This window comes from Anas acuta, chromosome 2 (assembly GCF_963932015.1).
Source record: "Anas acuta chromosome 2, bAnaAcu1.1, whole genome shotgun sequence".
Classification (NCBI taxonomy): domain Eukaryota; kingdom Metazoa; phylum Chordata; class Aves; order Anseriformes; family Anatidae; genus Anas; species Anas acuta.
Window position 1 is genome coordinate 85206377 of NC_088980.1, and position 25402 is coordinate 85231778.

Sequence of the window (25402 nt, forward strand, 5' to 3'; positions counted from 1 at the left end):
AGTTAGTCAATCTCCTCTTTTAAGAACATGGTTGGGGACTACCTCCAGCTCCTTTGAATTCTCATATTATCAGGGGACCAAATCCACAACCATGAAACCAACAGCCATATTCATTGCTCGCTTTATGAATACAAAGTACAGTAAGCAAAGGGTGTCCATCTGCCTTCCAACCTCATTCTGAAGATGTTTGGCATTAACACTGAAGCTGATGTTCAACGCACCTGTCAAACAATGGGATAAGGTCAAATATTACTTCATCCATTATATTTCTCATAAAAATGTACAGAAAAGTGACTGGTCTCCAAAGTTTATTAAAAATCAAAGAATAGAAAACTTTACATAAAAATATGTCAATTTTAGCTTCCACATAGTTGTCCACACAAAAAATTTAAACATGATTTTTTTAAACCTGTAGCACATAACCACAGTGATAGCCAGGCCAATTTATTTGGTTCACCATGACTGAAGTGTTACATGATACCACTTTTCAAATGAATTTCGCTTTAAAATGGACGCTAGTATAAGACACCAACTAAAGCCTTTGAAGGCTCTTTAATGTAGTTATGCTCAATATTGCTAGTGTGTGAAGACTAAGCAGTACAGGCTCATGTAACAGCCCTTAGATATTATTTATGAATCAGCTCACAATTTTTATTTTTATTTAAAATTGTGATGAATCTGAGCATTAAGACAAACTTTTTGCAAACAGATATGCACTACTCTACTTTGGAATGTTGCCCTCTCTCCCCTCAAAGACCTGTTTTGTTCAACAGATTCAGTAATAACATGAACTACTTCTGCTTCAAAGGCATACAGCGTATTAAAAAGCTTCATGCTTGACACCTCATTTTAATAGTCAGATATCAGTTTTAAAACCACCTGTATCTGTACACAGTATAGATGTCCTGTTAACAGGATTCTTCAGCTTTCTCTGCTAATGGATTTATAGAACTGATCTGTAGTTTTCTGTATAGTTTAAGAACTTTCATTAAAAAAATGGGAAGTCAGAGGGCGTGAGATGTGACCTACTCCCAGGACAACTGTGGTGCTTTAAAAACTCAGGGTTAGGCAGGATGTACATTTTTTCAAAAAGTTAAAGACAGTGTTTGTCATGGCAATACACACTTGCATAGTATACCTGTATGCATCTGTAAATTAAGTGCCAGCCACTCATACTGTGTACAACACTGGGCTGTGCTCTCCTGCAATACATTAAAAGATACTTCTCATAACGCTTAGAGCAGCTGAAGTACTTTTTATATATTTGCTCTTAACAGAACTAATGCATACTGCTATACAGATTCCTTAATGGAATCAACATATTTCCTTTCTCCACATTCCTTAAGCCGGGTACCTCTGTTTAATAACGTTGTTTGAACCCAAACATTAACAGGTTACATTACTAAAATGCATCAAAGCGTGTAGTTCACAGCTTTTTAATTTCACCATCAGGACTTGAACCAACCTTCCCCCCCTTCCCCAAAAGTTTTCTTTCTGGTACTAAGAACGCTGGATTTGTTGTCTAGTAAAAGGAATAAAATTAAAACTCATTGGTCAGAGCAAGACAACTGATAGAGGCCAGACAATGAGCTAAAAAACATAGGGTCGAAATGCTTTGGAGCGTAATACCTTCTTAAAACCATAAGCCAAATCGCACTTTCATTGTGAATCGAGAAGCCTCAAATATTACCAAATGTCATGTTTGTAACACTGCTCAGACAACCTGCCAAAACTATGAACCCAACTTAGATAATGCAACCTGGGAAAGGATCTGTAAATTAAAAAACCTCTTCCCCTTAAATATAACTTATGTGACAATATGAAATTAAATTAAAAATTCCAAGTTATTGCACAAATTATACCTCCAATATTTACAGAGCAAAAAATTCTGAACTTTGAAACAAACAGGAGAGCAGCAAATTTATTTTTATGAATTCCCAACTTGATTTGCTGCAAAGAAAAAAAATCCAAGGGGCTGAAGTTTCCTTCACTTCCAAAATAAAAGAAAACAGAACCCACAAAGGAACAGATGTAGCCACAGCAAAAAAAGCCACAGCATTTGTAGATGTCCTTGCAGTTCCATTGTCAGAGCTGCTTCGGCACTGTATGAACCATTGTGGGAAGGCAGAAAAACAAACTTCCACATTTAATAAGGCTTCACAGATAAGCACAACTACTTCTTGAAGATGGACTGAACCACCACACAAAGAAACATGCAAAGAAGTCAGCTGCAGATATTTGGCAACACCAATAAAACGATGTGCTGGACGCTGGTCTCCATCCCCCAAGTCGAGTGGCACTCGCTCAGTTTGTCTGAACAGGGAAGGTCATTTTGGCATCTGCCATTATCTGCTCAGACTAATAGGCAAACTGTCTCTGTGTTTTTTTCTTCTCCATATATTACGATTGTATTGGTGGTGTCCTCTGTTACCAACTGGTTGCCTCATGCCTCCATTGCTGACTGGGCTGTAGCTGTTGCCTTGATTATGAGTTCCTTTCATAGAAAACTTCATTCCACTGTGCTGCTAAAAAAAAAAGATTCACTCAGTTTAGACATATAAACAAACAAAACAAACACATATCAGTAGTATTTCCTCAACATACATCAGTTATTCCCACTGAATGTTGCTTGACACAACTGATCTTTCCATGTTTGTCTATTTTTAGCTACTCAAGTCCAACGGCACTAACAGTTTAAGTGTTTTCTAAAGTAAATGTCCTGCAAATGAAGATGTATATTTAAAAGCATCCTTAGAAGTATTTTATCTCAGTATTAAATATGCTTACTATGCATCACCCTTATAAAAACAAAAGGTCTTCCATATTAAACACTAACTGTAACAGTCATGTCTATTTTAAAGATCCTTAGCAAGAGCATGACCAAGTGAAATATCCAATAAGACTTTCAGGAACATTATCATTAAGGAACGCAGGAACATGATCACATGAGCTGATGCAGACAAAGGACAAGCTCATTCTACCAGTAATCTTACTGAGCTACAGGTAAATTAGCTATAGCTTGTAAACATCTGGGCCTATTCTGATAAATCTTACCAGTCTGATCCATACACTACACCCAGACCAAGGCAAAACAATGATCCTCAGTATAGAATGACACTTTTTCTTTGGGAGAATGTGGGAAATTGGGAGAAAACTAACTTGGAACAACAACTGCTGAAAATGTTTAATAGCATACATCTACCAAACCATAAGGTACTACAGTTGTCCCTGTCACTTAGCACCACAGTAAGTTGTGTTAGTATTTGTGTACTTAAGATAGGTACAAGAGTTTTGAAAGATGAAATTGAAACAGACTTTCCAAACACTTGCAACTTCAATGCAAGCAACTTTTTCTGATGCCTGAAGGAAATAAAGACAATTGACTACTTTTAACAAAAGCTAATACACCATTTTGTCTACCTGAAGTGGTTTAACAGGGACACCTCAAAGCTAACATGAGGGAACTGCTCAAAATACTAAGTATACTTTATTAACTCACATTTCCAAACTAGTCTGGAGTAGAAAGAAATTATGAAAACAACAAACCATCATTAAAACTATTTAAGGGATAGTGCCATGCACAGCTTTTTACTGTAAAAGCATAGCCAGATGAGACACTGAGCATCCAGAAAAAAAAGCCAGTGAAGACTAGTATTGAGAAATAACTGCAGTTAACTGCAGGGCAATAAAAATAACTAACCTTTTTTCATTTGTAGGAAGTGCCCTGTGGTGACCTACCTTATCAGCCTCCAATATGCAACTTCTAAAACTCCCAAGACAGACATGCTAAGTGCTTTCCTCAGGCTAGCAACGGTAAAATAATCAAGGATGAAAAGGAAAAGAGATTAAAGAGGAGAATCCTTCATTCTCAGGAGGCAAAATTACTCCAAACTTATTTATTGAAGTATGTTGCCAAAATACCTACCAAAAGCTATTTATCAAAGTCAGCAAAAAGAGACTAAAAAAAATATTTTATTTTTGGCAAGTGGTCCTTCAAGCTAACACCATTTTTCACATTCTTGTGCAGCAAAGTTTTCTAATTCAATGTGTACATCTATCAATTATATAAGCAGACTGTCAAGCACCTACAAATAAGTATCAAGTAATTCACCATGATTAAATGAGGCCAAATACTAAAAATGATCCTACTACAGTCAAAACACTAAGAACAGCCAGTACTCATCAGTTATTCTTGACTATATGATGAAAAAGAGACATAACTTTAGCTTTGTTATTGTAAAACCAGTATAAAACTGAGTAAAGCAGATACAGAACCTAAGCAAGCCTATCATCTTCAGCTGGAAATGAACAAACTGGCAACTTAATCCTCAATTTGAGTGTTCAGCAAAAAAAAAATTACTGGGGTGTCTTGGCAGACAATGCTTCACTCAAATCACTTCAGCCAACTACCACTGCAAATACGATGATTAATCCCTACCTGCCTGTATCCTAAAAAGAAGTTATATCCTTGGTTTGTTCAAGAGGTAATCAGATTTCCAAATAATTGCTACTAAGCTAGCCAGAAAGCCATCTCTAGCTTTTCATAGAACACTTTGAACGTCTTCTTAAGAGCAGAATCTCAGTGTTTAATGGCTCCATCAGTTGGTGCTTAAGAAAGAGACATAAGAGGTCCCTGAGCCAACTGAGTACAAAGGTGATAAATTTATACCTAGTAGGTCTCAACTAGCTATTGTTCTTTTTTTTTTCCTCATTTGCAAAAGTATAATGTGCATCGTCTTTAATTTGAACATATTAGCTAATGATCTTTCAGCTCCTGAAGTAATTCATTTCTTGTCATTCTATTTCTTTTCCATGCTGCTGATGATTAGAGAGATCTTGACCATGTACCTCCTCATTCTCTTCACCAGACTGAATCATTTGTTTTGTAGAGAACCTATTCCATATTTGATCACCCTTGACATCCCTTCCCTATTCTCCCTTTTGTATTATAGCTTTCTTCCAGTGTGAGAGGCAAAGTTGTACTCATTATTCATAATGTGGGGATGCACATGAATTTTGCTGTGATGTTTTCATTCCCATTCTTTATTCCTAACAATGCCTAAAATCTCGTTTGACACTCAATTCTCAGTAGGAAATCATGAAAGCATTATCAAAGCAGTTTTCTGCAAAAACGACAAGATCTCATCTTTGCAACAAACTATCAGCCCAGGGCATACCACCCTTTACAAAGAGTTAAAACATTTCTCTCTCTTTCCTGATGGACCCCTTTGAAAGGGGTTAACTCTTCTTGGTTGGCCCTGCAGGAGCTTAACTCCACCTGCAAGCTTTGCCACACATTATTCATTGCCTATTAGATGTTAGACAACGTAAGACCCAACACAAACAATGAACTCCATTTACTATGAAAACCTAATCTTATTTAGATTATAAAATATAAGACATAAAAGATAAGATAAACGTATCTAACTAGTTAATTGTTTACAAGAGGACATGCTTCTTTAAGTACTCCAGAATCTTTGGTAAAGGAAGTTTAACGCCTTGTGGAAATTCCAAGAGACCGTCTAATCTTATCCACACATTTCTTGATATCCACATGATTAAGACTACCATTATCACTGAGACATGGCATGTCTAATCACATGATAGCTAGAAAGAGATCCAGTAACCAAAACAATAGCCCTGTATCCATGATCTGACAGACAAATCTTTACATGTCTTTAGTTTAGATGTTTTCACTTCTTTAGATCTATTTCCCTTGACAGAACATATGACCACTGATTCAACAACTGATAGATTTTGTTTGTTTTTGACAAGCATGTTCTGAACTTGATCTTCTACAAATAAAAGCTGCTAGATGTAGAGGAAAACTTAAGAAACTTGAGTCTAAAACAAGCTGGAGAAAAACCTGTAACAAGTTAAAAAAAAGTTTTCCAGATGTTTTAACAGAAATTTAAGATAAGTGTGTTCCTAGCCTTTACTCCAAAGGACAGAAAACCAGGGGAAATTGAAAAGCCAGGTAATTATTTGCTAAAGAAACTAAACTTTTCATCTTAAATACTGGCAAATTTACTACATGAAACTGATGACAGTCAAAGACTCGGTATTCAGTCAGAATTTCTAGCCAGAAGTCACCTACACTTCAAAAACACAAACTACATAATTAACAAAGCTGCAGTCTGAACAGTTTCTAAACCTTCTCTTTTTGCCTGTTATCTCTAAAATAAGGAGAAAAGGGAGAGAAAGCAATGGAAATGATATATCAATACTCTTAACTTCAGAAGAAATGACATTATGCATACAGCACTGAATTTGTAAATAAGAGAAAGTTTAGAAAATAAGAAAATAAGTTCAGAAAACCTATTACAATTACATTGTTAATGCTATGAGATTAATGGCCATAATTGAATCCAGTCTGTAGCCAATAGGAATTGTGATCATTCAACTTGCGTATTTCAAAACCGTTTAACATAAAATATTAGTGCAGTATGCCACAGAATTTTAATGCACCCTTAACATTTTAAGTATTCCCTTGAATACCTAACTATACATCCTCAAAATGTTTCAAAGTTCTTTTCAATTTCTCACAGTGTTTCCAAACTTTATTTCAGGCCTATAGCAAAACCCACAACCCTTATTTTGAGGATCTACATCCACTTTCCCATAGCATCTGGAAATACGCGCTAAAAAGCATTCTGATAAAATGTAACAGATGAAATTTAACTCTTATTCTTTATAGAAAACACTGTTTTGTAGAGAAACAATCTAACCGATATTTTAACCATTAAAACCCTACTGGATAAACCAAGTACTAGGCACTGGTTCATTGACCTCATTACTTTTAAACTAAAAAGGTCATACAATGAGCATACTTGTACCAGCTCTTTGAGCATACTCTCCATCTATTAAGATTTATGTGGTTTATATTTTTTCAGCTGAAATACGGCAAAAAAAATCTAAACAACTTGTGCGAGAATTGTCATCTGTGGAAATAAGGGTCAAAGCACTCAAATATCAGAGATGCTTCCCCTCCTTCTTGACCCCCCCCCCCCCCCGTTGTTTGGGCCTCCTGGCCAATTTCATCTACATCTGACAAGATCATGAGTCCTGGACAAATTTTTACAAAGCAAGCAAAATCTCATTTCTGTTCCTATTAAAGAAAACAGCATTTATGCAACCAGTTCAGAGCAACAGAAAAAAACTGACATGGAGACTAGAAAGAAGCTCAAACAATAAAAGTTTCACAGAATCACAGAATTTCTAGGTTGGAAGAGACCTCAAGATCATCGAGTCCAACCTCTAACCTAACACGAACAGTCCCCACTAAACCATATCCCTAAGCTCTACATCTAAACGTCTTTTGGATATGGTTTCATTCTCTATTATCTCCTAACACCAGAGAACCAAAAGACTCAAAGCCACAAGGGAACAATTTATATCAGACCTTCATACTTTATCCTACTTTGTGCATTTGCTCTGCCAGTAGCCTGTAAAAACAAACGGAAGCTTTTGGTTCTCCTTCCCTTTTAACTTGTTAGGCAACTAATCCTCTGGGTAGGTCAAAGATAACCTGGTATTTGCGAGATCAGAAGGCATATTTCCCTGAGTGACTGAGTAAGAGAGTACAGAGTGAAGTTGAATCTGACACACAAAATACAAATACTCTTTGATCTTTTCATGTCAAGTTTCAAAAATTGGAGATGAATCAAAACAAAACTACCAGAAGACAGAATTCATACTCCAAGTTTGATACTATTGTGAGATGGCCTGTGTGTTTTTACTTGAATACTTATCATTAAGTATTCTTTGTCCCAAGTAAAAGCTGAGAAATCTCACGAAGATTTGTCTTTAAGGTCTAAAATTGCCAGTATTAAGCTAGAAAATCTATTTCAGTGAAAAGGCCCAAAGCACTCTCCAAATGATGAGTTCGTGCCAATATGGCAAATACGAAAAGTAGAGGAAACTTATATGCAGTGATTACAGTGACATTGGAAGAGAAAGGCGTGCTAGGCAAACAAAAACCAGGTAATAATTCTACATCATCTTACGGATTCTTTTGGTGGTTGTTTTGTCTGTCTAAATTTATGGAGAACTCCTGTTCCTAGAAACTGGTATTTACCCTGTGTCAAGCATTTGGGAAGCAGCTGCCACTACAGTGGTGAGACTTTAGGTCATATAAGCACGGAGGTTGGAAAGAACCTCTGGAAACCATATAATCCAACTTCTGCTGTAAGCAACAGTCTTACAGTAGGTCATCCAGGATCCAGTTGCCTAATCCAGTTTCCATACATGGAAGGATATGACCACATAAGGACTACCGATGTAAATACATGACAGTCTCAGTTAAAATATTTTGAATACTAGTTTCAGTTGAACTGCCTCTGAAACTATCATAATTGCCCAACAACGTAACCCCATCAACAATTGTTCTAGGTAGGAGCAAGCTCTGAAGCAAAGTATTTTAGTCAGTGAAGTGCCTGTAATGCTATTAGTGCTCTTTTACATTGCTTTATATGGCCAGACAAAATATATATATATACACACATTCTTGTAGAAGTAATTTAGATTGTGGTATTTTAGCACCAGCATTAAGATTCCATTTCCTAGTTGTTCTCTGTCCTCCACAAATGCTAGCTCAATGCTAGAATAAATAGTGCCCTTGGACAGAACAGACACACTGGAAGCCATTGCAGCAGAAGGACTGGTGTTCACTACTTTTAGATTTATTTTTTTTTAAGATACATGTACTTTTGAATCAGAAGACCACTCTTTGGGGGGAAAAATTAAACTTGAAAAGTTAAAAAGTTCTGAACAACTACATTTCTTCCGTCTTCATTAGTGACTTTTCAAGTGACCAGCAGCAATCCAAGAAGAACGAACTGAACAGAGCTTGTCATCCCAACATGACATTTCTCCTAATGTGAAGTCACCAATTTTTCTCCCCTCCATTTACCTGGACATGCACACCAATACCTTATCTTTTGCTGATCCCAGTGGACAGCTAGTTAAGATGAGACTATTAAAAGTGATATACTAGTATACAGGATGTTACTGCCTCTCCAGTAACATCAACTGCCAAGAGGAAAGCTATCAATCTAATGGAGTTCTATCATGCTCCAGAGAGTTGCAGATGAAAAGCATACATTTATAATATTCTGTGTAGAATGATTTCAGTTCCCACTTCTGACTGGGCTGGTCACAAACTTTATCTAAAAATAATGTTTCTACTACATAACACAGCTTCCACTAAATTCAGTGCAGAAAAAAAAAGCCATCATCCCATCACTGTAGATAGTGAGAAAATCCTGATTTAGCATGAATCCAAAGGGCACATCCTTGTCAAGCAAAAGTCACAGAAAGTTTCCCAGTTTTAGACATGTACAAATTGTACATAATCGTAAAGGACAGCCAAGTAACAGTAAGCCAAATAAAATGCTGTAAAACAGTTGTTTTCCAAGATTCCAAATTGCAACTACAGTCCAAAATTCATTCAACACATTGCCTCTTCATAACCAAGTCAACTCAATGCCAATTTGTTTTGTACCAACAACTGCATGCTTAAAAACTGGATCGTGTTCTGATGTAATTTTGATGAAGTTAAGCTCCAAGATACCTCTTCAGAGAAAGAGTTGTTCAGGAAAGAACAAACTAGACTAAGCTTGTATCTCATGTGAAGTTTAGCATAAAACTAGAGAACTATTTTAAACTTCAGAAATTTCAGATTGTACACTCATGTGAATACTCGATAGCAGAGACTAAAATAGCAAAATATGGTTCTATTGGCTTCTCACTAATACAAAAGAAAGTCCTGTTTAAGTAAGCTGTTTCTGCCTAGGTAAGACTCAGCCATCACAAAGGACACGTAAAGGGAAAAAAACGGAGAAAAATCAGATTTATCATTCGGAAGATTAAAACAAAAGGCATGCCTTAAGATACAAATGGCAGCTAATTAGACGATTGAGGATTGCTGAGGGAATAGCTGGGGACAGCATGTGATGAACAGTTTTCAAAGACTGTGCCCCTTCTATATTAACCTGCCTGCAAGGAACCAGTGGAACACAAGCAGTATGCACTGCAGTATGACACTAACCTGGCCTAAATGAAAGAAGGGGATGAAAAAGATTTCTGTAGAGTGGCTAATAGGAAAATGCTTGTGTAGCAGCTATGAAGAATATGGATACTGAACTATATAATATGCCATAACTTGATGCTATTACTGAACACTGAAAAAGCTGTTCAGGTGAAATTTCTCATTCATCTGAAGTTCCAATTTTTTCAGCACTGGGTTTAAAAAAAGGGGGGGGGGGGAACCTATATAAAGTAGCAGTTGCCTTTTCTAGAAATAAAAATCAAACTCACAAGCTGAATGAAAAGTATACCCTTAAATCCCAGGCTCAAGGTATTTTGACCAGCACCACAGAGTCCAGTTAGAAGTCAGTAACTAGTGGTACATCCCAGCTGTTGATACCAGGGCCAATACTAATTAACAACTTCATTAGTGACCTCAATAATGTGACAGTAACCACCAGCAACTGGAAGGAGTGGCTGATACATAAGAGTGCTGTCGTAAGAAGGGAACTCGCCAGGCTAGAGAAATAGGTTGACAGGAATCTTATGAACTGTAAGTGAAATATTAAACTCTGTCCCTGGGAAGGAATAATTTCATGCACCAGTACACCAGCTGGAAAGCAGCTTGGCATGAAAAGACCAGGGATTCCCAGCAGACATGTTGAACATGAGCCAGCAACATATCCTTGCATCAAGAAAGGTCAACAGCACCCCAGGCTGCATTAGGAAGGGTATGACTGCAAGGCGGAGGGAGGTGATCCTTCCCTTCTACTCTGCACTGGTAAGGCCACACCTGGAGTGCTCTGTACAGGTCTGGGCTCCCCCTTATAACACAGATGTGGACATACTGAAGTGAGTTCAGTTGAAGTCCATGAAGATAAGACACTGAAACATTTGTCATACATGGAAAGGACAGAAGAGCTGGATTATTTAGCCTCAGGAAGAGCTCAGGGCAGGAGGGATCTTACAGATGAGCCTAAACAGCTAATGAGGGGCTGTAAAGTAGATGAAGCAACACTGCTCTCAGCAAGACTGCCCAGTAAAAAGTAAAGGAGCAGTGAGCTTTAGCAGAAACACAGTATGTACCACATACATTTAAGATTAAACTTGTTAAATGCAAGCATGATCAAACACTGGAACAGGTTGCTTGGAGGAGACCCGAGGAGTTGCCTGTGGAGTCCTCATCCTTGGAGATATTCAAAACCTGACTGGACAACGCCCTAAGCAACCTGCTTTTTGATCAGGAGTATTGGTCTAGATGACTTCAACATCCCTTTCAGCCTCAACTATTCTGTTATTTCTCAAATATTTGAGAGATCTCAAAACTGAAACAGATACATCTTGTGTCATGTCCCCTCCCTAAAAGTATTTGAGGCCCGGCTGGATGGGGCATTGGGCAACCTTATCTAGTGGAAGGTGTCCCTGCCCATGGCAGATGGATTAGAACTAGATGATCTTTAAGGTCCCTTCCAATTCAAGCCATTCTATGACTATGACCAAAATGTCATGGCAGTTGTGAATCAGATCAAAAAACAAGGTTATTACATTAAAAATGTCTTGGTCCTACAATCTCACAAACTGCAGCAGGAGGATTGAGAGATCATGCAAAGACCTGATCAAAACTCATGTCAAAAAGTAACTCATTTCGTTATCATAGACAATGTACTACCCACAGCTTGCATTAGAAGGCCACGAGGCACCTGTGACTAGTAGTTTTAATAATAAAAAATGAGTACTTTCCCATAGACAGAAGCACTGAGGCTGTCAGGAAAAATTGAGGACTTTTCTTATCTTTGCACTATAATAGATGTGTTAGCTACAACACCAGTTAGATAGCACACAGTATTCCTGCACATTTAAACACAATATTTAGGTAGAATTCTTGGACACATGCCTACTTTTTTTTTGTTCTCCCCCTAAAACATGTTACAAAAAGTTACAGGTATAGTCAGATCTGTTCTAGCCATTTAAAATCAAGGCCACTAACCACACCTAGACAAGTCAGAAATATTTCTTCAGATTCAAACACTAGCTTACAGATGTACCACCTATGAGAAGCTTCTGTTTTAAAAACAGGAGGTTAAACAGCCTAGAGATCCGTAAATATCCCACTAGTTTAGGCACCATGAGCCTCAAATACAACTTAAAGAGAAATGTCTAACACTCCAATCAACATTCCTAGCTGTCAGTGAGCTGTGGAAGGGCTCCAAAAATCTCAAACACAAACATTTCCCACCCAGCCTTCTTCCCGCACTTCTGACATGGCAGATAAGTTTTATGGTTACAAGAGATTTAGCACATGCTATATGAAGAATATCTTCAGAGGTTTTTAGACTGTCAGCACAGCACAAATGATCTACACTTCTGACTGGATCACTTCCTCAAGAAAAAGTTGCTCCATTTCGTTGGCTCATACCTGATTACTGGCGGCCATTATCAAGGTTCTCGTAGGCGCAGATTGGGGTTTACCACTTGGCATAGGCAATACGGGTGGTAAACTGGCCATAAGTTGAGTCGGTGCTTGCAGACTGAACTGGTAAACATTAGGAGCTGTGCAAGGTGGTGTATCAGAATCCTTTTGGCAGAGAAAAAGGGGAAAAGAAAAGCAACTTTACAGAAAGTACAGCATATACAGACTATGCATGTGAAAATGCAGCCAAATATCAACTCATGTGAATACTGTAAAGTTTAAGATTTTTTTCAGTGGTAAAAAATAAAATACAAGCCAGCACTATGTTTATTTTACACATCTAGCAAAAGTTTAATTGAGCCTGCATCAAGGAAACAATGTCAACAGGTCTATCACAATCATAGATCAGTTCCAGTCAGCTCAAACTAAAGCCAAATAAAATCTCTTCAACCAAATTAGAATTAAAAGGTGGGAACTAAGGCTGGAGAAAAATGTAATAAGAACAGTGACACTAGTAGTGGTATGATGACTACAATTTCAGCTGTCATGACAGAACGAGTCCTCTGAACAGCGTTCTGAGTTGTACTTATCCGTACAGCAAATTACTCACTGTAATTGTTATAGCCTCCCATTCTACCCAGCAACAGCAAAGTTAAGGCTCCACCTACCAAGAAACAAGGAAATGATGGTCTGCTGGTCAAGACTAGTATGTAAGCACCAGTTACCCACTCAACTGCTAGTTAGGACTTCTGTTCTCATCACTTTTCTTTTGAAGTCTGCATAACTGGGGGGGGGGGGGAGGGGGTAAGGACTACAAGACTGATGTAGGATTATGGAAAGAAATATTATAATGGAAACTTATTACTGATTTTCTTAATCTACTTCCTGCCTGCCTTACCAACAGCAATTACACATGCTTCGTACGCAGAGTCATGCTGATGTTAACATTATGTGTCTGGAGCGCTCAACACCAAGGAGCTAAGCACAAATCTCAGAGTTTTCATATTTCAGTAGTTCCCATAAACACCAAAACTGACCGTCTCAATTCTTAAGTGACCAATTATGTCTTAAATTGAGAAACTTGAAGACTACAGCCTTTTAATACAACTCTGAACACAGACCACATAAAAAGGTTTTAAACCTTAACACAGTTGTAATAAAAAGGTACGTTTCCCTACCTTTTACTGCTGCTTTTTACTTTCTTGCCTCCTTAACTCCGAAGTATTCTGAGCTTGAAAATAATGGAAAGACTCACCTCTTAGCAAGAGACACTTGACTCATTAGCAGTTTAGGAGTTACCAAATTAAAAGACATTATTGGCTCCGATCATCAAGGATGATTAACTGATCATCAATTTGATGTTAAGTGATTACTGAAATGTTCTACTTCTGTTCCTCCAACAATTGATTGCTTGGAAGCAAGAACTCTTCACTTAAAACAAAGCAAACATTAAATAGATGTCCATTACTAATACTTGCCCTCCTATGGATTTGCAAATGAGATTCTTCAGTTAAGAGAACAGACTGTCTAGGAAACCATTTTAAAGAACATGAACAAAAAAAAATATTTTAAGGCTCTTTCCTGGGGAAAAACACAAGATCATTTAAGACATACTGATAGTTGTGAATACTAAGCAGCTGGAACAACAAATTACTAGAAAGCAAAATTTACATCCTAACTAAATTCCCACAGTAGAAACAGCCCCTGGTAGTAGTATCAGCTATTAGAACAATCACTTCTTCATTGGTCCATATAAAGCTGTGCTCTCTAAAAACTTAAGCTGTAGAAAGAAAGGCAGAAAGGATCTCTCTTCCAAGCTCAACTGGTGGTAAAAGCCACTGCATGACTTTGTGAAGTGCTTTGATATTTGCGTCATGAATGCACTGAAAAGACAGACCATACAGGTAATAAGAATCTGGGCAGAAACTTAATTCTTATTTAAGAGAACAGATGTTTACCATTCAATATGTTCACAGCAGGCAACTACATCCTCTCGCAGTATTCAAAAAATTTAGCTTAGTTGTACAAGCAAAGCAAAGTGCCTATAAGAGCTGGCAATATTTTGCCCTCATCCTACAGAAGATTAACCAGACTAAGGTCTCTACAAAGAAGTTTATCATGTAATTAGCTAAGAATGTTTTCAGAATTAGGTACAGGGACAAAAACTTAAGATTTCTACACTGATTTTTTTTTATACCTTACTTGTCAGGAAGCTATTAAAAAGTTTACAAAATGAGGGAAAAGAGGGATAGTCATGTTTGATTAAGTTCTGAGAATATGCATAGTAGCCATTAATGAACAAATGGGGGGGGGGGGGGGGGGAAGGGAGGAATGGATCTTATTGTCTGTCCAAGTCAATGCATTAGCTTCTGTGACGCAACCTTTATAAAACTGACCAAGCAGCAGTTTCACTCTCTCCAAAGAGCCTCCTCTATCGTTCGCTTAGATGCCATTAGGCCCTTGGAAGAATCACAAAGAAATATTTTAAATGGGAAATGTCCCATATGGGCAGTTTTCTGTCCAGCAAGAAGTTCTCCAGCATGGAAGTAGCAACAGATAAGAGTCACACGGTTTAACTGGGACTACATAAGCTTTGGTACAAGGCAGCTTGTGTTGCTTTCTTACAATTTTGTAACAGGTATATTCTTCTGCCTAAGTGTTGTTTCCTGAGACATATCCCATTCACCTAGACTATATTGCTATTTTAGGTCATCTTAGGTAGCTAAAAGAATTACTACAGGAATCCAACAGGCCAACTTACCAGCATCAAAATCCTTGTCTAACGTAGAGCGTTACCTTTCTTCCTCAAAGACTAACCTTCATGATCAAAACTGATTTTCACATTCATCACCAACAGGTGATGGGGATTAGTGGTCTTCTGGACAGAACTCTTCAGTGTAATGCACAATCCCAAAGCATTACGCAAGCTCAGAAACCTAGAAATAAACACTCAACGCTTCAGATTCACTTTGGGAAGACAAGAGCTCTGACCCTTGCCAGCATAATGGCTACAAAGATGACACTAAATATATGTATGTAAAATAAAGGGATAAGCTCCCTCTATACTGCTTTTACCAAATTATATAGGGATGAAGCTACAATGGCTGTACTAAGAGTCCAGATAAGTTCTTGATCTCCTGAATATTACTACGAATGCCAATCAGATCCCCTCACCCTGTAAGGAAAACACCTAAAAAGATGCTTTTGGAAACACAAAATGCCAGGGAAGTCTCTGGAACTTTAGTGGGACGTTTTCATTAAAAAAAAAAAAAAAAAACTCTGCAAATAAATTTCATCTTCTTAAGAACACAGTATCCAGAAGGAAGATTTCTACTATTCATAGTCTTGATTAATGAGGACTCTTCAATTTACCTCACTGGTGGTAAGAAGATATAGAAAAGTCCTGGAATTGCAAATGTTACTGATGAACTCACATTTAACCACAACTTGCTCGAGTAATACAATCCCCAGCTTTCTGTCTAGAAAGAACCTGAGATATGTGAAGCTTTTGGCTTACTTGCAGAATCTGAAGAATTTTCTGGTTGTCTTCAATTTAGATTGGGCTTTGAGCAGCATGGTCTAGTGGAAGGTCTCCCTGCCCATGGCAGGGTAGGTAAAACTAGATGATCTTTAAGGTTATTTTCTATCCAAAGCATTCTATGACTCTAAGGAACATACCGAAGATGAAGAACTGAAGCAAACTTACAAAGCAAAAATGCAAGCTTCTTCTCCTGACAACAGGAGAGAACAATTTCGTTGTAGTACAGAATGCAGCTCCCCTTTTAATGGCCCAGGACTTCATTAGCACGAGAATATTTACTTTCCAGAAGTCCCTTACTACTTAGGTCTTGCCATAAGAGCTTATTTAAACTCTGTTTATAGCTCAATTAAGATATGAGGTAAAGTTTATAGGTACCTCCATCCATCAGCGTAATAGTTTTTCCTCTAATTTCATGTGCATTAAATTATACTCAAAAATATCATTTCCATGATTCTAAGCACATGATAAAGTAAAGCTTTCTGCTTTGTTTCATGATACAGTCTGTCAACTCAAACTTCCCAACAGCTACTATTTTAGAAACTTCAGATTTCCAAGATTTCTTTAAAGTTGCCATGGCCAAACAAGATTTGTGTGGGGGGTTGTTTTTGTTTGTTTTTTTAATTGCCCAGAGTTAGAAGTCTGTAGCTATCCTAGAAGTCAACATTCAGAAATCAAAAGCGTAACAGAAGAATGCAAGTTTCTTGCTACTGTGAGAGATTCGGGTTGTCCCCTCTACACATCTGAGAATGAAGCACTGAGATCTTGGCAAAGATGTGCTTATGGCTCCCACTCTCCAACCTTCTCCCAGTAGTTAAATTTCTTTTCTTTCCCACAACATTCAGGAACTGGAAGCTATGAGAACAATTGCTAGTTCAGTAAAAATTGATCCATCTTTGAAAATAAAGGAACTGAAAGTGAGAGAATAGTTTATACTATACAGATTTTTCCACATGCTTCTCTCAATGTGCAGTTTTAACAGTACAGCTGAAGTGATTTTATAGGTAACTGCTGTCATTCTTAGATCTTTCACCTCTTCTTTTGTTGTTGCTTTCTCCATTGTATCTGCATTAGTATCTGACATTATGAGCCAATTCAGAGGTGAGCCACAGAAACAGCAATCTCCTTTTTTCTAGCTTTACCTTCTGAATCATTTCACCAGAAGGTTAGGTGAACTACCAGGGGAAGAAAACAGGAGCAGCTACTGAAAGGGATCAGCCCTAGCAAGAACATCTCATTGCTGAGCCACTCTGCTAATTAAACACTACACTCCTTAGAGCAGAAAGTAACACCAGAAAAATTCAGACATTTCACATAAGTTCAGGCAACAGAAGCGAAACCTCAATGCACACTCTTTGCTTGAATAGTTTTAGCCCGGCATACTTAACTCTGCTTGACAAACCCACATACTTCCACTAAGGTGATTTCATGGATTTTACACCCCCATCCCATTTCTTCCGTGCAAGCTTGCGCCATTTCCCTTCTTGGTAGGTGGAGCCATAACTTTAGTAAACTGGTATAATAAAGTAGAATGGAGATTAACAAAATTTCTGTGTCTACAGCAGGTCACAGTATAGTGAATTTGCATCAATGAAGTCACACCATTTCCATTTGCCAGCCTATAAACAGTACAAAGCAGCCTCCAGTAAGATGCAATCAGTTGATTTTTCTGCCTTCAGTTATAGTGCATTACAAAAGCAAAATACTTTGGTCTTGCTAACAAGATTGGAAAAAATTGAAAGAATAAATACACAACACAAGCAAACTGAAAAATATGCATCCTCCAAAACCATTAGTGTTTGTTTTACAAACAGACAACTAAGATGTTAAGCTAATTAGCATCTTGAAGATTAAATACAAGCACAGTGCCCCTTTAACCTCACCACATTATCTTCTGCCAGGTCTGACTGTCAACTTACTGCTTGTTTTTATCAATATTTGCTGTATTTCAAATAAACCATCTTAAACACAATATCCCAGAAACACTTTCTTTAAAGCTTCCTTTATTGCCTCTAATACTTCCATTTCACAGGCTTTCAGTTGGTCTGTACTGTTTGGAGTAGAGTAATATTTCACATTTTGCACATTTTTCAAGCATTAAGTTATAAGACTTGTTAATGCAAGTTGAACATAGCATATTAAAATACAAATATTCAATTTAGGTTTTCTTCCATCCTAAATGGCTTTGGCACCTTTTTTCAGGTGAGCTAATATTAGAATATGGCAAGAATACAATTAGCCCACGTACAATTAGCCCACGGCATCAAAAAGTAGTCTGAGGGTTGGTTTTTGTTTTTGTTTTTTTTTAATTAATGAAGTTATGCGCTTCCCTTTCCTTACCTCGCTGACATCACAGCAGTAAAATCCAATTTTACTTGTCAATTCACACATTCCCTCTGCACCCTGTGTTGCTTAGAGTAAATTAAATGACTTTATAATTGTGTTCAAAACTGTGTCTCCTGCAGCATTGCACAAGTTTAGTCTTACCACGTATATCCACTTGAAGTAAAGACTGTTTAAGCTACTGAGACAGAAGAACTGAAGGAGAGCACCAGACAGTATAAAACAGCACATAAGACTATGGATTAAGAAAACCAAAACAAGGCATGGGACAATATGATGAAAAGGGAAAATAAACAGGCAAGAGCAGCACTGGAAGTCTTTTTTCCTCTCTGATCTAGAAGCTAGCAGAAGCCTGCACAGCAAGAATAGGGAAAAGAGTAGTTTTAAGGGATTTAGGAGGGAAGGGGGGCAGGCACTGTTGAAGGTTGCTGACTGCTTTATTTGGAAACTTAAATCTTTCTTGAAAGACTGAAGATAGAGTTGCCTACTTAAGAGGTCTTGCCACCATTTATTTGTTCAGGAAGGAGAAAGGACAGTAAGATAAGACACACATTCTACCACAGGATGGTCAGCTACGCATACCCATTTGAATGGTTGTTTCAGTTAGGGCATGAGAATATTCACAGAAGAAGAAAGGTAGAATAAATACGTTTGTGCAGCTCCTGCTCTTAGACTGAGAATTTTTTTAGGCCACCCCCTCCTGCCCACACATTTTTAATTGGAACTCTACAAATCTAATCCTAGCCGTTAAACAGATTTTCCAAGGCTCCAAGAAGAGCTGTCACAGTAGCTGTTTTCAAGTGTCATCAGTGTCTATCCCTCTCCTGCAGATAAGCACATACCTTACACCTGCAAAATTAATCCCTTTCAAAAAGCAACATTTATCAGGACAGAATGTCATGTTTTTTCCCACCTCTGTCTGAAGAGTGAAAGACAACAGCTCCTGTCAATAAGCTGAAATTCACAGCCCTTGACTAATAGAAGAAAGAGGAAATGGCGATGCTTCATTAAACAAGAAAAAGCCACGAACACTGCACAGCAAGTGACTGCTCCAAAGTCAGCATGCATCTTGTATGCATTGAGCAGAATGAGAGCAGTAACGAATATCAGTCTTATCAGTCATTTACATACTATTCTCAGAACTGTATCTGATCAGTACTGAATACTTAATACTTGAAGACAGTGAAAAGACACGCTCCACAAAGCAGTTAAGGAATTGGTTGGCGTATCCCCTGCCAGGGGCAGAACGCTGGGCAGATCAAGCAGTGACACTCTGACAGAACGTTATTATAAAGCCTGAACAGCAACTGTTAAAGCTAACATTTCAGGAACAGTATGAAAGAACACACGTAAAAGCTAAGAAAAAAAAGAAAAAAGCTAAAAAAGAAAGTTAAACAGACTACACAGGTACCTTGTTCACTGGAACTTCCACTATCTTGGCATGACTGGATGGTCTTGAGAAGTCCAAATTCTTCATGAAAGAATCTTGTCATAGAAGCCCAAAAGGTACCACCAGAAACACTCTGTGATAAGGTGTGTGAGATTTCTGGGATCCAAACTTCTAACCAAACTTTGAGATTGTACTGGAATGGATCTGAGGTTGGGTGTCCATTAGACATCAAGAACAGCTTTAAAACTTTCCTGTGATCAGTTACTGATGTGCAGTTACCACTGTTGCATTAAACGCTAAGCTTTATTTGGCACAACAGCATCAAAACTGCAGAGCATATTTAACACCAGGTTATATCAGCCTAAAATGAGACTGGAGAAACATACCTCTATTTTTACTTGGCAGAGACATGTTGATCGGGCAGACGTTCTCCAGCATAACTATAGAATTTCCCTGAGCTAATAAAAGGAGGCTCTCCACAATGCTGACCTGGATTTCCAGTTGCAGTTTCAGAGTACACATCCAGAACAAAAAAAGCACCCAGGAAAAAGTAAATTTCATTTTCAAGAAGAATTTGGTTACTGTTCAGGTTCTCAGACCAGTATCTGCAACTAGCTAGAACTGGCAGAAATGCAAACACAAACATAGCTCACTTCATCAGGTTTCAGGTTCCCATAGCAGTCACTAACTCAGTAAGAAAGTTAAAGTAAGACTTCCTGATGCCAGATGCTTATTTTATATTGTGGAGCAGATTGACTTGTGCTCCCGTAGAGAGGAGGCTCACACTTTATGCTGTCTTTAATGGCAAAGATATTTATAAAGCATCTTCAAAGCAAAATCTATGTACAACCAGCAGAATTATTCACTTCAACATTGGTTGGGAATGTGTAGTATTTTGAAACTTACCTGTGGGCAAGAGTAAGAGTGGAATACATGCTGCCTTTTTACCAGGGCAGCATATTGTATTTTAAATACCTGCACAGCAGAATCCTTCATTCAGGAAAAGACATACTGCACAGATCAGTTTGATAATTGAGAGAAGCCAAAAAAACGTGCAGCTGAATATGTTCTGATAACCAGATTCTTTGTGTTCATAGGTTCATTGCCAGTGTTCCTCATTTTGCTCCTGCTCAGTTCGTTAATATTTATACTGTACACAGAGCTGAGATAATAGAATGGGAACTTCTGTACTATTTCTCAGTGAAGTATATTAGGAGTGTCAGTGAGAGTTAGAGGTCTGTATTGACATGTGTAGTGTGACAAATCCATAAACTGAACAGCTATCCCTGATAGCAAGAGGGATATCAGAAGTCATATTTCACTACTAAGCAGACTTGCATCTGAAATTCACTACACCTTATGAAAGCTTTTTCTTTAAATGACAGATTTCACGGTTTGCTAGGACTTTTAGGAAAGACAAAGCAACTAGAATTTCATCAGCCAGACATTGCTAGCCTAAGGCATTTTGTAAGTAGCTTTTTCTTCCTTAGAAAATCCATAAAAGATAACTTTTGAAAAAAAAAAAATATATGGTTTAGTCTTATTAGGTCCTGTTCTGAGTTTTGGGCCTTGTAGACTGGCAAGCTAGTCCTGGTCCTGCAGAGATAAAAGGAATCATCCTTCTGAATTTGAGAGAGGAAATGCATATACATCTACAATATACACAAAGAGAAAGCTGTCCTTGAAGGAGGCAGTTCTCACATTTCTCAATGGTACATAAGCTCTTATCTGAGAGAGGTTATTATCAGTATGGTTCTATCAGAATGGTTCCTGAAGGAAGGGTTCCTGAAGGAAGAAAAACAGCAGAAGGAACAGAAAGAAGACTGGGTAGTAGCTTTAAGCTTTTATATCCCTACACTAGGTGAGTACGTACAAAATTAGAGGCTAATTTCTAAATGTTAACTCTGATCTACACTAATCCAGCCTCTAGAAAAAAAAAAAACTGCTCCTTTTTATTAGCCTAATATTGTTCTGCTGCTGAAACAAATCTATAACCCATGTTATCTCAACTGCCCATAAGACACCAGAAGCTCTGACTATTCAGCTGCTGAACTGTATTTATGGAGTAAGGCAAAGTCTGTAATGCTGCCAAAACTTCAGTGAAGCAAATCCTTAAATGCCATACACCATATGGTAATACAGCCAATAGCTGTAGGTAAGATGAGCTACAATTTTTAATAAAAAATTCTAGCAATACCACATGATTTGATAACCCTTGAATACTTGACATACACTACCAATACCTCTTCCAGGACACATTGATGAGTATATGCAAGGTCTCTAGACTTATGGTCAGCATATAGAGGAATGTGATAGCTGCAGAACACAACTATCTCTGTGCTAGAGTGGATGGCTGGAGTATTCGACTTTCATTAGAAGATGAAGTACAGAGAGAGGCAATCTTACCCAGTAATGCCACAAATAGCCAAGTTCACTTCCTCTTCCTCGACATACAAAAGGAGTTGACCTCTATAATATTGCCACACAGGTCCCAGCAAGATCAAGGTGCAGCTGGTCACTATAACCAATCAACTCTCACAGTAGAGAACAAAGCAAACAGACTTAAGTCCCTCTAATTTGATGTCTAGTCTCTTATAGTTGATAAACATTAAGTTAGCCTGCAGTCATGCAAAACACATCTCCAGAAAACACTTCTTGAGGCAGACTGTACTTAAGGGAATAATAGCATCATAGGGATGGTTATCTTGCTATTGAAATAAAATCTTAATTTTGGGGAAGAGATTAAAACGTCAGTCTAGTATCTCCTTATCTCCTGCACTTGGTTTACAATCTCCATCTTCTCAGTCTTCAATATCAAACTTAAAAGTATTTAACTTTAAATGAATACAGAAACATCCCTGAAGAACAATTCTCCACAAGATCAGATCTAATATCACACATACCTTTAACAGTGATGCACAATATTCCCTCATTCTGAAACTAGTACCAAAATTCACTGCATCATACCTATTTATAGCATGCACCACAAGTCTTAGCACAAATGTTACTTTCACACATGCTAGATGTTTCTTTGCTGGAACTTGGGCATAGAACTATACCAGATCACTCAACAGAGCCTCCTCAACTCCAGCAGAACAGGTTTCTCTTCCTGAATTAGGTACCGTTTAGAACTGCTCAACCAGAACTCGTTCATCCTCACATACTTGAGTAGGACAGACTCATCAGTTACTTGTCAGAAACCTGCCATTCCACTGCAAACTAAGATAATATGCTGGTAGTCTAAAGGTCATAATACTAATAAATGACCAGGGCTTAAAATATGAACTGTCACAAGCACACAAGCATAAGGCTATTTTTCTAAAAAGAGTTGCACTTACATTTACTTCTGGGACACCTAAAGGGAAAGTCTTGACTGTTCACTCCCCCCTAGTTAGGTTTAGAGTGCAAAATATTAAGCAAATATTTGCATTTTCTCATAAAACTTATCTTACAGCAATATATTCTTCACTGACATACTCAAACCAGGAGCATGGCTAACACTATCACTGCCCAGCATCATCCTGTTTTTTGGTTTTTTTTTTTTTTCTTTTTTTTTTCCCCATTTGTCAGATTCTGCAGCTTATGCATTTACCATATTTACTGGAGGTAGAAAAGACAAATCAACACAGAAAGTTCAGGAATGTTAAGGAATTACAGAAAGTAACCAGAATATACAGTGAATGCATTTGTCCCTCAGAAGTTTCTTCACTGAATACAATTCCCAACTTTTAATTCCACGTTTGACCAGTTTTTGAAATCAGGCAAGAAAAAAGTACTTGGACCTCTCTTGGCATCATCTACAGTTACTGTTGTACTTAACTGTCTATCACGTCTTCTTCCAATCAACACCTGTACCTAACACAAAGTCATCCAGTTGATTTATGAGCACCTCGTGCAATGCACGTTTGCGCTTTATAATCTTTACAGCCCAACTTTGTTGATTTAAATCCATACAAAAGAAAACACCTGACAGCCTTAAGACTCTAGGAACATACCTAGACTACTGTCCGTCTTCTCTTTCAGAAAATTATAATAAGCCTAGCAATCACTTAAACTGCATGTTCCAACAAGGAAGCTGGTATCAAAACTTTCCACATTAGGGCCTCCTACCACTAAAGCATGAACTGAATGCTCAGCTGAAAACACTATGGAATATTATTCACCTTCGCAGCAAGATATGGCGGTCATATGTTCAATCTGAGGTGTGGGAAGAAAGGACTGGAAATTGTCAATGAGATTTTTCTTGATAGGAAGATTTATGAAGAGATTATTATTCCACTTAATTAGCTACTGTTAACCTGGTGCTTTATATCTTATTACATCTAAGTACTACCACAAAGGGTACCGAAGGTTTAGGATGGAATTAAGACACATTTCATTTAATGAAAAATATTTAATTTCAGTAATTTTTCTGAGCAGAGGAAGTTATTAATTTGCTACAGCAGCTTAGGGACAGTATCATTAACTGTTGTTGTTTTAGTTGAGGTTTTGAATGGCATGATAATATCTGCTTAATAGTTTAACAAATTAAAAAAAAACTTACAATGTCACTGCCGGAGAGCGATGATACAGAAGACGCAGATGAGCCAGAGGATAACTGTTGTGTATTAGCTAGCGACAAAGCCAAGCGTTGGTTGTAAGATGGTTCAGAGTCTCTGTTCTGCTGCTGTTCTCCATTGCACGGAGCTATCTGGTCTCTTATTTTCAACCTATTATCTGTTGACAGAAAACATAAGCATCAATCAAAACCACAGAATACAATATATGAACCCTGAAGTCTAAACTTCCATTTAACAAGCCAACAAACTGAAGAACAGCCTCAGAAAATGTCTTGGATTAGAAAGTTACAAATCCCTTTTATTTTTTCCTTACATACCTGAAATAGCAATTAATTTCTAGGCATGGGTATTTTGAATTGCACCAAATGCAAGAAAAAATGATTTAGTTGGTTTCAAAGATTTCTGCTATACCTACCAAGTTCAGGTGATAAATTAATTTTGCTCCCCCACTTCTTTTTAATCCAGGCCCTGTAGTCAATCACTTCTTGGGTCACTTTGATGATTCTACCTAATGTGCTAAAAAAATTTTTAAATTAAGTATTAAAGACTGTTGGTTACATACTTGCAAGCATTTCAAAAAGCAATAAAATTACATTAAATCAGTTTAAGATATTCCTAACCAAAGAATTTTTGAAGTTTTGTTTTCTTAGATCACCATTTGGGCCTCTGAAGAATCACACTTTTAAACTAGAATATTACTCATCTTCCACCCTACTAACATGCAAGCACTGAAACAGGTAAGATTTTTACTCTTTCTAAATGGAAAGCATCTTAATTATCAAGAATATACATGCAGATAATAGTGTATTTGATAAAAGCAATTTACATGTTCTTGCATTTCTCCAAACAAGAAGTATTTTATCACTGAATCTCAATTGGATGTTTTTGGATACACTGAAGACACTGATAACCCAGCCCCCTCAAACAATCATCACACTGAATAGAAAGACTCTCAATAGTCCTTCTGTAAAGATTTACAAGACGTCTTCAAAGATCCACACAATTATAAAGGAAGTACCATGGATCGTGAGGTAGTGGAAACAAGACACTGGCTCCAAAACCCAAATAAGTTAGAATTTCCTTAAATTCTCAAAGGTACCTTGTTCGGAGAAAAAGCTGACCTGGTCCTATTACCC

General features: G+C 37.6%; 1 protein-coding gene across 4 annotated transcripts in view; it reads right to left on the bottom strand.

The window, feature by feature from the left end:
- Positions 1-291: 291 nt before the first annotated feature.
- The window catches only part of TENT4A (terminal nucleotidyltransferase 4A), a 60013-nt gene continuing 34902 nt past the window's right edge, over positions 292-25402 (bottom strand). Inside the window, exons 9-12 of one of the 4 annotated variants that reach the window (XM_068671033.1) lie at positions 24682-24782; positions 24251-24423; positions 12443-12601; positions 292-2522 (exon numbers count right to left, since the gene is read on the bottom strand). In XM_068671033.1, coding sequence (XP_068527134.1) covers positions 2346-2522; positions 12443-12601; positions 24251-24423; positions 24682-24782 — 610 coding nt within the window. In that variant the 3' untranslated portion in view covers positions 292-2345. Of the gene's footprint in view, positions 2526-12442; positions 12602-24250; positions 24424-24681; positions 24783-25402 lie in introns of all 4 variants that reach the window. The other 3 variants (XM_068671032.1, XM_068671035.1, XM_068671034.1) reach the window with 3 other exon arrangements.